The 14947-nt window shown below is 37.0% G+C and overlaps 1 protein-coding gene across 1 annotated transcript in view; it reads right to left on the bottom strand.

The window, feature by feature from the left end:
• Window positions 1-14947, bottom strand: part of VWA8 (von Willebrand factor A domain containing 8) — a 369324-nt gene that overhangs the window by 259587 nt on the left and 94790 nt on the right. The window contains exon 13 of the mRNA XM_030882155.2: window positions 801-961. Within this exon, the coding sequence (XP_030738015.2) occupies window positions 801-961 (161 nt within the window). The remainder of the gene's footprint in view (window positions 1-800; window positions 962-14947) is intronic.

Raw genomic sequence — 14947 nt, 5'->3', positions numbered from 1 at the left:
AGATTATTTCACTTATTTGAAATTTCCCAATAAGTTAAACTTTAGATTTAAAAGTTAAAAACAATGTCTACAAGTGATAGAATCAAGATGTAACAAACAAAAATGGTATCACTAATCTCCCGAAGTGACACAAGATGGGAATAGTTTCCATGAAAGTTACACATGAAGTCTTAACATTAAAGAGAAGTTAACTAGGAATGTGTGGATATTTGCCCCACCTAAACTGAAACAAGAAAACAACAGTGACACAAATCTTCAAGTTTGTAAACACAAAGTGAACTTTAGCCTATAGAAAATATAATCAAAGAGCTGTTATACATTTTATATATGTAAACTATATGTAAATATATATGTAAACTATATGTAAATATATATGTATATATGGAACTATACTTTCTCTCTCAAAAAAGAAAAATGCTGACAGTATCACCAATAATTTAGATTTAGGATTGAAAAGGAGTTTGTAAACAGTGAAGCTTTGACAAACTGCAGAAACTTCAGCTGTATGACATTGCATATATCCATCAACCTATATAAAGTTTCAAAATTACTACTTAAAAGTTTTCTTTTTTCAGTTCTTACACACAGAATTTTGCTACGGTGGTGGCTTTTCCCCAAATGTTCATTATTTGAAGTTTTACTCTACTGTACTTAAAACAATAAAAATATCTGCTGTTCTACTTGGATATAGAATTATAAATTCCTCAGGGACTATGTAACCCAGTTTAAATTAGAAGATTGAGAAAGTTCCACGTCTGCTGCTTACGAGGTGTGTTTTTGTGTGTGTGACTCATACAGACCTTTGTAATACAGCGAATGTACCAGCATTGACTCTGTGAATGCCATCCAAGAGGACCAGCTTCCCTTCCAGAGCAGCATTTACTAGGGGTGAGGACCGCCAGGCAGTGTCTCCATTTGGAAGCGTGTATCTCTGCTGTAGCAACTCACGTGCTGTCATATCCTGAAACCAATCCCCAACACCCACCAAAGAAAATGCAGAATTAATTTTTAAGACATGGAGGATAGTTTCTTTAGCTTTAGAGTTACCTCTCTCTGAATATAACATTCCATACAACAACTGGGGAGTCATCTTCTCCAATCCAAAGAGAAAGATATTCAGAAGCTTTTCTTGGTCGTTTGAATTTTTTTCCTATTACTCAGCCACACAATATATATAGTCCGGGTTTTGTTTTGTTTTGTTTTTCTTCTCTATTTTATTTAGTATTTTCCCCCTCTTTTAAAATGTTCACTTGGTATCTACACAGATGACAGCAGTAATTTCTACCCAACTTCAATGGAATTTAACTCAATTGGCTTTACTCCTGAAAGGGCCAAAATATATGGATTCCTTTTTAAGAATTAGAGGCCATACAAACTCACTGGGAGGAGATGCTTATCAATGATGTGCATTTTCTTGCAGCTGAGTTCTCCCGATAAGCCATGCTAGGAATCACCACAGTTATTCATTTAAAGAGGCTTGAGAGTGGGCAACCTTGTCTTGTTCCTGATCTTAGTGGAAATGCTTTCAGTTTTTCACCATTGAGAATGATGTTGGCTGTGGGTTTGTCATATATGGCCTATATTATGTTGAGGAAAGTTCCCTCTATGCCTACTTTCTGCAGGGTTTTTATCATAAATGGGTGTTGAATTTTGTCAAAAGCTTTCTCTGCATCTATTGAGATGATCATATGGTTTTTCTCCTTCAATTTGTTAATATGGTTTATCACATTGATTGATTTGCGTATATTGAAGAATCCTTGCATTCCTGGAATAAACCCCACTTGATCATGATGTATGATCCTTTTAATGTGCTGTTGGATTCTGTTTGCTAGTATTTTGTTGAGGATTTCTGCATCTATGTTCACTCTCACCACTCTTATTCAATATAGTTTTGGAAGTTTTAGCCACAGCAATCAGAGAATAAAAGGATATAAAAGGAATCCAAATCGGAAAAGAAGAAGTAAAGCTGTCACTGTTTGCAGATGACATGATACTATACATAGAGAATCCTAAAGATGCTACCAGAAAACTACTAGAGCTAATCAATGAATTTGGTAAAGTGGCAGGATACAAAATTAATGCACAGAAATCTCTGGCATTCCTATATACTAATGATTAAAAATCTGAAAGTGAAATCAAGAAAACACTCCCATTTACCATTGCAACAAAAAGAATAAAATATCTAGGAATAAACCTACCTAAGGAGACAAAAGACCTGTATGCAGAGAATTATAAGACACTGATGAAAGAAATTAAAGATGACACAAATAGATGGAGACGTATACCATGTTCTTGGATTGGAAGAATCAACATTGTAGAAATGACGATACTACCGAAAGCAATCTACAGATTCAATGCAATCCCTATCAAACTACCACTGGCATTTTTCACAGAACTAGAACAAAAAATTGCACAATTTGTATGGAAACACAAAAGACCCCGAATAGCCAAAGCAATCTTGAGAACGAAAAATGGAGCTGGAGGAATCAGGCTCCCTGACTTCAGACTATACTACAAAGCTACAGTAATCAAGACAGTATGGTACTGGCACAAAAACAGAAAGATAGATCAATGGAACAGGATAGAAAGCCCAGAGATAAACCCACGCACATATGGTCACCTTATCTTTGATAAAGGAGGCAGGAATGTACAGTGGAGAAAACACAGCGTCTTCAACAAGTGGTGCTGGGAAAACTGGACAGGTACATGTTAAAGTATGAGATTAGATCACTCCCTACCACCATACACAAAAATAAGCTCAAAATGGATTAAACACCTAAATGTAAGGCCAGAAACTATCAAACTCTTAGAGGAAAACATAGGCAGAACACTCTATGACATAAATCACAGCAAGATCCTTTTTGACCCACCTCCTAGAGAAATGGAAATAAAAATAAACAAATGGGACCTAATGAAACTTCAACGCTTTTGCACAGCAAAGGAAACCATAAACAAGACCAAAAGACAACCCTCAAAATGGGAGAAAATATTTGCAAATGAAGCAACTGACAAAGGATTAATTTCCAAAATTTACAAGCAGCTCATGCAGCTCAATAACAAAAAAACAAACAACCCAATCCAAAAATGAGCAGAAGACCTAAATAGACATTTCTCCAAAGAAGATATACAGACTGCCAACAAACACATGAAAGAATTCTCAACATCGTTAATCATTAGGGAAATGCAAATCAAAACTACAATGAGATATCATCTCACACCAGTCAGAATGGCCATCATCAAAAAATCTAGAAACAATAAATGCTGGAGAGGGTGTGGAGAAAAGGGAACACTCTTGCACTGCTGGTGGGAATGTGAATTGGTACAGCCACTATGGAGAACAGTATGGAGGTTCCTTAAAAAACTACAAATAGAACTACCATACGACCCAGCAATCCCACTACTGGTCATATACCCTGAGAAAACCAAAATTCAAAAAGAGTCATGTACCAGAATGTTCATTGCAGCTCTATTTACAATAGCCCAGAGATGGAAACAACCTAAGTGTCCACTGACAGATGAATGGATAAAGAAGATGTGGCACATATATACAATGGAATATTACTCAGCCATAAAAAGAAACGAAATTGAGCTATTTGTAATGAGGTGGATAGACCTAGAGTCTGTCATACAGAGTGAAGTCAGAAAGAGAAAGACAAATACTGTATGCTAACACATACATATGGAATTTAAGAAAAAAAAATGTCATTAAGAACCTAGGGGTAAGACAGGAATAAAGACACAGACCTACGGGAGAACGGACTTGAGGATATGGGGAGGGGGAAGGGTGAGCTGTGGCAGGGCGAGAGAGAGGCATGGACATATATACACTAACAAACGTAAGGTAGATAGCTAGTGGGAAGCAGCCGCATGGCACAGGGATATCAGCTCGGTGCTTTGTGACCGCCTGGAGGGGTGGGATAGGGAGGGTGGGAGGGAGGGAGACGCAAGAGGGAAGAGATATGGGAACATATGTATATGTATAACTGATTCACTTTGTTATAAAGCAGAAACTAACACACCATTGTAAAGCAATTATACCCCAATAAAGATGTTAAAAAAAATAAAAAAATAAAATAAAATAAAGAGGCTTCAAAATGGAGGAAACTGAGGAGGACAGCCATCAGATGAGGTACAGGAATTGACAAACAATAGCACTTACAAGCAATGTTTTAAAATTAATTTTTATTGGAGTACAGTTGATTTACAATGTTGTGCAATTTTTAAAAGCACATACACAATGTACTAGTGCTAAAACAGTGTAACAGGTTTAAGCAAGCTATTAATAGTAGTAGCAGATAAACATCTACTTACTGTAAAAAATTTTGGTGCTAATAATATGAATAACTTTTTCTTACATGTGTTAATGTTGAAGATAATAGTTTCTTTTGTGTTATCAACTTCAGATAAATTCTGTAGCACTTATATCAAACAAAAGTTAAACATTTAGTCCATTTTATCCAAAAATGTAAAGGCTTTTGTAAATTCTTTGATACCGAGCTCCAGTCTTAAAAAGATGGAAAGTGAATGAATTTGTTTATATCCACAGTGGCAACAAATCTGTATTGAAATCAAGATTAAAATGTAAGTCTTGATCATTTCAATTTTCTCACTATCAAAACAGTACTGACTTAGGAAGCAGAAATAGGCTTATATTGAATCATAATGACACTTGAAAAACAATAATATTCAAACTGATGAAATAAAAATTCAGGGACTTCCCTGTTGGTGCAGTGGTTAAGAATCCCACTGCCAATGCAGGGGACATGGGTTCAAGCCCTGGTCCGGGAAGATTCCACATGCCTCGGAGCTACTAAGCCCATGCACCACAACTACTGAGCCTGTGCTCTAGAGCCCGCGAGCCACAACTACTGAGCCCGCGTGCCACAGTTACTGAAGTCCATGCGCCTAGAGCCCATGCTCTGCAACAAGAGAAGTTACCACGATGAGAAGCCCACACACCACAACGAAGAGTAGCCCCCGCTCGCCGCAACTAGAGAAAGCCCACACACAGCAACGAAGACCCAAAGCAGCCAAAAATATATAAATTTATAAATAAATAAATTTTTAAAATAAAATAAAAATTCACATTTTAAGGCAAGACAAGAAAAATTTAAACGTAATTTTTTTCTCTGCCCGTTTGGGCCTCCTCCCTCCCCTCTAGTGTGCATTTTGCATCTGCTTTATGTATTAACCAGACCTCCCCAATGGCAGAAAGGCCTACTTAATCATAAAGATCAGTTTTTCTTCTTCTGGGGCCAACCATGTAACTCCTTAGAAGACAGCATTCCTTTCTCAATCCAGTGAGGGGGTCACAATGACCCACCACTCGCCTTGTATGTGCAAACATCTCTGGTGAACTTCATGTACAAAGCCAATATATCATTTTCCTTAAAGACAGTGATTGGTGCAGAACAGACTGATCAGATGACTGGGGAGATACTGGGCGGCACCTAATGGAAGTTTAAGAACTTAAATACTTACTTATTAATGTTACTATCTATGTTTCTTATATTCTATTTTACAAGATTACTGTTTCCTGCATTACCAAAGGTGTGACTGAGCCTCAGATAAAATTAATGATGATTAGGTGCCTTGAAATGATTGATCAAATATATAGTTCTATCAATACAGTTCTATATATCAATGATTGTAATAGTGTAACTCTAGTATGGGAAGAAGTAATAAAAGGACGACCTTTTCCTAGACCAAAACTGACTAGCAAGCTAGGTGGTTCAGAGGCTTTTGGCAACTGCTAACAGGGCCTAGTCCAGCTATAGCACATTGAGTGACCTGTGAACGAAACCCTTTCCTGACCTGAGAATGAGTATTCCTATTGCCATGGGACAAACTGGTCATATAATGCCTCCCAAACCTTGGTCAAAATTAAGACTAAAAGGGAAGGGATTGTAAAATAAAGAATGTTGCCCACCATCCAGTTCTACAAGAATCAAGTCAGTAATCACTGCAGCCGCTGACCTACAGGGTGAAGGTCAGGATACGGCACTTTGTGCTCTGGGGAAACTGACACACCTGGCCTTCAGGTGGTTAGATATTTTCAGAAGAAATTTTTTATGAACCTGGATTCTTGCATTTCTCCATACTTAGAAAAACACTAAAACTATTAACTAAGATGTCTGTTCCTCATGACTAGCAGCGACCTTCTACTGAGATGTGTGCTTGATTGCAAGGTCCCCTTCGGCAAAAATCACACACACACTGACCTCTCCCTTTACCTCTTCGGAACAGTTCTCAGAGCTCTCTAAGAGACTGTCTCCTGGGTTATAATCCTCACGTTGGCTCGAGTAAAATTTTCCGTTTCTTCCTTAGATTGACTATTGATTCATTTTTTTCATTGACAAAACTCAGCAACATAGCCCTAAAGATCCGACTTTGACACATTATCAAAATTTGGCTTCACTCATTCATGGTATCTCATTTTTCAACTATGAACTTTAAATTCTATGCAATTTATATGAGCATGTAAGACTAAATCTATCATCATCATCAGTGTTTACTGAGATGGTTCATGGTGAAAATGAGCTTATTCACACTCATGGCTATGCTACAGAACTGGAAACGGATCACTCTTGCAAGAAAAATAGGACAACTCAAAATAAATGTTTCATTTTCATAATTGAATTATGAAAAAAATCAAATATATATATATATACATATATAAACCTTTAAAAAATTAATATAAAAACAGGTAAATTTAAAGAAAACTCTTGGTATTAATTATTCCAGAAAAACAGTCAGGATATTACATTACATATTGTCCTAGAGCATAAAACAAACAGAAAACATGCTTTAGCACAGTGGTTCTAAGTCAAAGATATGTATCAGAAACAGCTGGAGGAAATTCTGGAAAATATATTGATAGAAACTTAGGCCTTATCATCCTGAAGATTTGGATTCAGCAGATCCAAGGTGGGGCTTACCACCTATTTTTTATTGAACATTACATAGGTGATATCTTAAATGACTCCCAGGTGGGAAGCGCAGCTTTAAAAAGGAGACATTAACTTAATGTGAAACTTTGTCTCATTTATTTATACTCCTTCCTTATTCTGATAGGAATTATGAGATTGCAGGAAGATATATATTAATAAAATGTATAACAAAGTAGTATGAATTAAAAGGTGAAAAAAAAAAGAAGGAAAAAAAAGGAAAGAGTAGGCCTTATTTCCTTTAAGCATTTCTATTGATATTCAGAAAGGAGGTAACATGAAGAAGGTATCCCACTGAAACCATATGGTTAAAGAAATGATTGGGGGTTAATTTTGAAAATCCCAGCTTCAGACTGAAAACAGATGGTTTTCTAACCCAACTCAGCTCCTTTTGCGTGGGCCCAAGAAGAGGAGATGAGGATTGTGTCTCTGGCATAAGAGGTTCGAACTCCTAAGGAGATGAGACTAGCAACTGGTAACATTTCTTTTTTTTTTTTTATTTTGACAGAGAAAATTCCTCACTCTCATACCAACACATCCTGAATCACCATTCTGTACAAGATATAAAAAAGCACTACTTCATTTTGTAGTGACGGATGATTCCAAAGTACATTCATATCTTGTTAATTCACACAATGTCTACAATACTTGCCTCATTCAAATAAGTAAATATTTACTAATAAAGATGACGAGAAAGACAACCAGTATGTACGGCTCCCCTTTTCCAACCTAGCAGTTGGAGACTCCCTTTTACTGACTGAAGTAAACTGAAATAATTATTTGCTGCTACACAACAAGCAGTAATAGACCAACAGAATTCAAATCTATTAATGCCAACCACAACTACAGACCAGAAATATTTTCCCTTTTTTCAATCTTCAGAGGGGTAAAAAATGGAAAACACCTGGCATTTATTAAAAGACTAACTCAGATCAGTTTTATCATATCAAGTCTCTGCATACTATCATGTGAAAAAGAGCCATTCTTCATTTCTAATATATCTGTGCATTAAAATAAAAACCTTCCTACGGGGAAAAAAAAAGTATCCTCTTTAATAAAAGTAGTTGGTTTTCATAATTAAGATCCTGTATTGGGAGAAAAGATGAAAATTCCAGCTTTTTCTTAAAAAGATAATTGCCCCCACTTTCCATAATATTAGGTACAATAAGAAATTATTTTCAATTGTCTGAAAGTTATTTTCCATTGTGTGAAAGTGCAAGGACACCAAAGTAAAACTGAACTTTCACAGAACTGAACCTAGTCAAACTTAATTAACAGAATTTTTTCAGAACAGTCTGAAATGGGTCAGTAACATGATTTCAATATTAAGCTAATCTTTAAAATGGAGTAACAGCTTTTTCAAATGTTTCTGTCTATAGAATTTTTGGGTTTTAGTACCATGAAGTTGTTTTAATATCCTTACTTATTTTAACATATACTGTAACATGGAACTGTTAAAAATATATATATCATTTTCTTATTCTTCCTGCCTACACACATATCCCTAAAGCAAGTGGAAAGACAAAATTTTAAGAAGAAATGTGCTGATTCCATACGAGCGTTTTGAAAGCACACTAATAAAAATCAAGAAAGATGAATGCCCTCAGTTTTGCATATATTTTTCTTATCCTTGAAACCTTTGAACTTAAGAGAATAAAAATAGCACTAATGATATCATAGAGGCCGAACCATTTCCTCTTTCTGTTTCCTTAAAAAATTTAGAAATAACAGGACATGAAAACTAGTTCCTTTAGAGCCACCATTGTCTAAACTTAAACATTTCACCTCCTCATTCAGATCCCTGGAAAACATCCATATATGTATATTAAGATTCTGTGTCATTTTGAATTTTGCTCTTTTGATTTGCAACAGAGAAACCCTACTAAAAATAAAAATGTCTTATTAAAGTGAGAAGAAGCATAACTGCACAAAATATACCAGAGAATATAGATTTGAACCCTGGAGCAATTATATACCTTAAATGTTTTTAGGACCTTTGAATGGTATACATTAATTTTTCTGAGATTCCCTTGAGAAACCTGGATATAAGTAATTAGTTTGATAAATAACTGCAAAAAGTAGCTACCAGAAAATATCCTGCCAGTAGTATAAAATACTAAGAAAATCTGGGATTTAAGGGAATAAAAGAATACACCAAGACTAGCTGATGCAAGCCACCAACTTTACAATAAGGGATTAATTATGTCCATAACTATTAGTGTAAAATACTGCATAAATATTGCATAAACACAGAATGTTAATAATTTTTAGGTCCCAAAATAGAAATGAAGCCATTATTTACAGTCTAAGCACGCTCAGTGAACAAAATGCAAGGCGTGCTGCCAACATTCCTGTGTCATTTACGTTTGATCTCAAACAAAAAGGCCTCTCGTTTTACATACACTGTAAAATTATTTGTAAACTCTTCCATGCTTCTTCCTAAAGTTCTTTTTTAAGCAACTATTTTTAACCTGTCACACATATAATAAATGCTTCCTTTATGTATATAATGATGGCATTACAAGACTACCATGATTGTTTTCAGTTACTCTGCTATTAATGGAAGAAGCCGATTTTGATTCATTTATAGCTCTCTTTACTGTAACCAGTGGGATCTATCTCAAGATGATCTACTCTAAAGATTTATTCCATGAACATAGAACAAAATTCTTCTGATTGAAGCTAACTAGAAGTCAAACCTACTATGTCACAACTGACCCAACAAAAGGACATCTTAATACAGTCATTCAATAAAATATAAAGTCAAGTTCGGTGAAAGTGCAAATAATGTAATATGTATTCCAAGAAGACACCCAATCAAATCCCTTCTACTATCCTTGCTGTAGTACAGCGGCTAGAAAACTGAAAACATCATTTCTTAGATGGCTTTGCAGCTAAGTTCTGTACACGACCCAGGTTCTACCAAGCATTCTCACATACACAAAACTGGGAACTGAAGAAACTGGCAGTGAGAGTGAAGTACCAGCCAGCACAAGGAAACTCGCTCTTCTAGAAAGCTACGGCTGAAGTTCTCCAGGCTCTGTCATTCCTAACTGGGTAAAATCTAAACACTGTGCCCTATCTCTCCCAGAAATTCTGTAAGCTACGTAATACTCTGTAATAAATCCCTCTCAGTTTTAGACAGCCAAAATGGATTCTATTGTCCGCAACGAAAATCACAACCTAAGGATAATAAATTTTTACAAGTAAACCAACTTTATGAAAGCTTGTTTAGAAATGTTCACGGACAACTACATATGTAAAAGAGGGTAAGAACAGTTTCAAAAAGGAAGGCAAAAAGCAGAGATGTTATAGAGTAAAATCCCAGGACACACAAACTGAAGAACCACATTTTATTCAAATGGTACTGCAAACTTTGCTACATTTTATCACATATGTTTGACTGTTAGGAGAACAGGTGGGAAAGTAGCAATCAATTCTAGTTTAAATAATATTTGCCTTATAATAATTATTGGGTTGACCAAAAAGTTTGTTTGTTCATTAACATCTTACGGAAAAACCCCAAACAAACTTTCTGGCCAACCCAATAGTAACAAAGTATAAAATCAAAGTTGTGGTATGTGCTAATAACCTGTTCAGTATTCAGTAAAGACACATGGAGCAGTTATAGCATTTGGCCTCACTCAACAACACTCAAATCCCTTCTAGTCAGCCAACATGGAAAGTAACACAGTTGAAAGAATGGGTACAGTATAAGGAAAGCTGGGTTTTCAATTCCAATTCTGTGACTTATAATATGATAAATGGGTGAAGTGAGTAAAATATCTTTATAATTAAATGAGATAATGTCTGGCACCTAGTGGGTATTTAATAATAGCTGAATCTGAATCAATTGAAGAATCAAAATCCTAATACATTAAAATTTAAATCTAACAATAAATCTAAGTTAACAGTTCGGAACACTAATAAAAGTATAATAACAATGCCGTATGACAAAAGAAATTCTTGTCTTAGAATTTAAAGTAAAGGTAATATTGAAACGTAAAAATTAGTAAAGAAAAGTTGACAGAGCTGATCCTTTAAAAATAAGGTAAATTTTTCAAAATGTATGTATCCATTCCTTCATATACTGATTGTCTACTACACGCAAGTCACTGATCCAGTGCTGAGGATACAGCACTGAAAACGATAAACATGGATCCTACATTCCAGGGTGAAGAGAACAAAAACAGACAAAGGAAAGGGAACAGAGGGTGAGAAGGAAGGGAGGGAGGGAGGAGATGCAAATTAAAAAAATATACCATGGGAATTCCCTGGCGGTCCAGTGGTTAGGACTCCACGCTTTCACTGCTGAGAGCGTGGGTTCAGTCCCTGGTCAGGGAACTAAGATTCCACAAGCCGTGTAGTGCAGCAAAAAAAAAAAAAAAAAAAAAAAAAGTGTGTGTGTGTGTATATATATATGTATATCACGATCACGTAGTGGTCAGTGCTGCACAGAAAATGTCGGGTAACGTGATAGCAAATGGCTCCATGGGTCAAGGATGCTTTCTCTAAGTATACTGAAACTGTGGTGATTTAAATGATAAAAGGCCAAGTGAAAATCAGGGGAAGAGTGTTCCAGGCTGAGGCAATATCCTGTGCAAAAGTCCTGAAGCAGAAAAAAGCTAGATAGATTTAAGGGACTGAAAGTAGCCACTGAGGCTGAAACATAACCAGCAGAGGGTCCATCAGGGAGAGAGATGGCTGGAGAGGCAGGCATGGGTGAGATCAGGTAGGGCAGTGTCTCTCAACCCTGGCTCCCTGTTAGAATCACTGAGTAGCTTTTGTAAAAATCCTGAAATCCGGGTCACACCTCAAACCAATTACTTCAGATTCTCTAATGGTGGGGGCTGGACAATGGAAATTTTTCAAAGCTCCTTGGGTGTTTCTAATAGGCAGCCAAGGTAGAAAAGCACTGTTGGAGGGCTCATAAGTCAAGACTAGGGGTTCTTATTTTAAGTATAATGGAAAGCCATTGACAGATTCTAAACAGAGAAATGGCATGATATGGTTTAGGTCACTCCTACTATTCTTTAGAGGATGGATTATGAAATGTAACATATTCTAATTAAATAGTTACAAATATTTAATGTCTACAAAAGAGACTAGAACTTAAATATTCTCACCAAAAAAGAGATAAATTTAAAAATAACTATCTATAAATGTTCAACCACCATAACTGAAAAGTATAAGACATTGATGAAAGAAATTGAAGAAGACACAGATAAATGGAAAGACATTTACACTCAACGACTGAAGAATTAATATAGTTAAAATGTCCATACTACCCAAAGAAATCTACAGATTCAATGCCATCCCTATCAAAATTTCAATGGCATTTTTCACAGAAATAAACAATTCTAAAATTTGTATGGACCATAAAAGACCCTGTATAGCTAAAGCAATCTTGAGAAAGAAGAACGAAGTTGGAAACATCACACTTCCTGATTTCAAATTATATGACAAAGCTATACTAACCAAAACTTTATGGTATTTCCATAAAAACAGACACATAGATCGATAGAATGGACAGCCCAGAAATAAACCCACACATATACGGTGAACAAGTTCATGACAAAGGAGCCAAGAATACATATTCAGTAATGGTGTCAATAAATGGTATCCAGAAAACTGTATAGCCAAATGCAAAAGAATGAAACTGGACCCTAAGTTACACAATACACAAAAATCACTTCAAAATGGATTAAAGGCTTGAATGTCAAGACATGAAACCATAAAACTCCTAGCAGAAAATATAGGTGGTATGGTCCTTGACTTGGTCTTGGCGATAATTTTTGGATTTGACACCAAAAGCAAAAGCAACAAAGGCCAAAATAAACAAGTGGGACAACATCAGACTAAAAAGAAAAAGTTTCTGCACAGCAAAGAAACCAACACAATGAAAAGGCAACCTACTGAATGGAAAAAGCTATTTCCAAATCATATAACTGATAAAGGTTAATATCTAAAATATATAAAGAACTCATATAACTCAATAGCAAAAAAAAATCTGATTAAAAAATGGACAGAGGGGCTTCCCTGGTGGCGCAGTGATTGACAGTCCGCCTGCCAATGCAGGGGACACGGGTTCGTGCCCCGGTCCAGGAGGATCCCACATGCCGCGGAGCGGCTAGGCCCATGAGCCATGGCCGCTGAGCCTGCGCATCCAGAGCCTGTGCTCCACAATGGGAGAGGCCACAACAGTGAGAGGCCTGCGTACAGCAAAAAAAAAAAAAAAAAGGACAGAGGAATTAAATACATATTTTTCCAAAGAAGATATATAAATGGCCAACAGATACATAAGGTGCTCAACATCACTCATCATCAAGGAAATACAAATTAAAACCACAATGAGATATCACCTCATACCTGTTAGAATGGCTATCATCCAAAATAAAACAAAAACAAAACAAAAAAACAAGAGATGACAAATGTTGGTGAGGATGTGAAGAAAAGGGAACCGTTGTGCACTGTTGGTGAGAATGTACATTGGTGCCACCTCTATGGAAAACATTATGGAGGTACCTCAAAAACTTAAAAATAGAACTATCACATGATCCAGTAATCCCACTTCTGGGTATATATCCAAAGAAAACAAAAACAGAATATTGAGATATCTGCACTCCCATGTTCATTACAGCATTATTCACAATAGCCAAGAGTGCCCATTAATGAATGAATGGATAAGAAATTGTGATACACACACACACACACACACACACACACACACACACACACAGAGAGGAATATTATTCAGCCATGAAAAAGAAGGAAGTTCTGCCGTTTGCTGGACCTTCAGGGCATTGTGCTAAGTGAAATAAGCCAGACAGAAAAAGCAAAATACTGTATGCAATCACTTGTACGTGGAATCTTAAAAAAAAAAAGTCAAACTCTTAGAAATAGAAGAGTGGTTGTCAGGGACTGAGGGGTAGGGGAAATAGGAAGAGGTTGGTAAAAGGGTACAAAGTTTCAGGTATAAGATGAATTAAGATCTGAGTATATAATATAAAACATGGTGACTATAGTTGATAACTCTGTATCACATCGTTGAAATTGGCTAAGAAAATAGAACTTCAATGTTATCCTGAGAGTGAGCTTGCATGCGTGAGAGAGGAATAAGTGTCTGTTAATGTCCAACTGACATAACTGATGTGTTCTTAAAAACTCTATAAAGTAGGGCTTCCCTGGTGGCACAGTGGTTGAGAGTCCGCCTGCTGATGCAGGGGACGCGGGTTCGTGTCCCGGTCTGGGAAGATCCCACATGCCGCGGAGCGGCTGGGCCTGTGAGCCATGGCCACTGAGACTGCGCGTCCGGAGCCTGTGCTCCGCAACGGGAGAGGCCACAACAGTGAGAGGCCCGCGTACCGCAAAAAAAAAAAAAAAACTCTATAAAGTAAAATTGCGTATGCCAAATGCGTTTTCCAGCAAATTCTCAAAAATGGGTCCAGGGTTGGTGGGTTAGAGCTACTGGAGATGTCCATAGCTATAGCGGATCCTATAAAAGGCAAATGATGTTAGACTAACAATTGGCTGTGGGGTGGGTATGGCGGATGGGGAGAAAGCTAAGAAGTGTGCCATGGCTGCAATACTCGACAACGCTTTCTATTGGCTTAATGTGTCCCTTTTGGAACCTTCCTCAAAAAACTAAAGCTGTTCTCTCTGAATCGCTCCCCCATGGGAGATACTGTGCAGCAAACGCCTTTCCCTATGTGGGAGATAAGGAGGAGTTAATGGATTTAGGGAGCATCATTGAGGATAAACGTGGAGTCTCCTGCTTGAAGCAGCACTGAAAAACGTTTGCTAAGGTTAAAGAAACAGACTGCTGAAGGTAGCAGGGCAACCCTCCCACCCTGTCCATCTTCCCACCTATGTGAGGGCATAATGGGCACCACTCCTCACCTGCATAGAGGCTGCCAGCCAGCAGCTACCTGAATCTGGGAGAGCTTCAGGGAACCACAGGAAATGAACACGAAGCATCCCAGGAGCTGGGCTGGCCAAGG

Source organism: Globicephala melas, chromosome 18, assembly GCF_963455315.2.
Source record: "Globicephala melas chromosome 18, mGloMel1.2, whole genome shotgun sequence".
NCBI classification, from domain to species: Eukaryota; Metazoa; Chordata; class Mammalia; order Artiodactyla; family Delphinidae; genus Globicephala; species Globicephala melas.
Note: the sequence above shows the minus strand (reverse complement) of the source record. Positions and strands in the feature narration are given on the sequence as shown.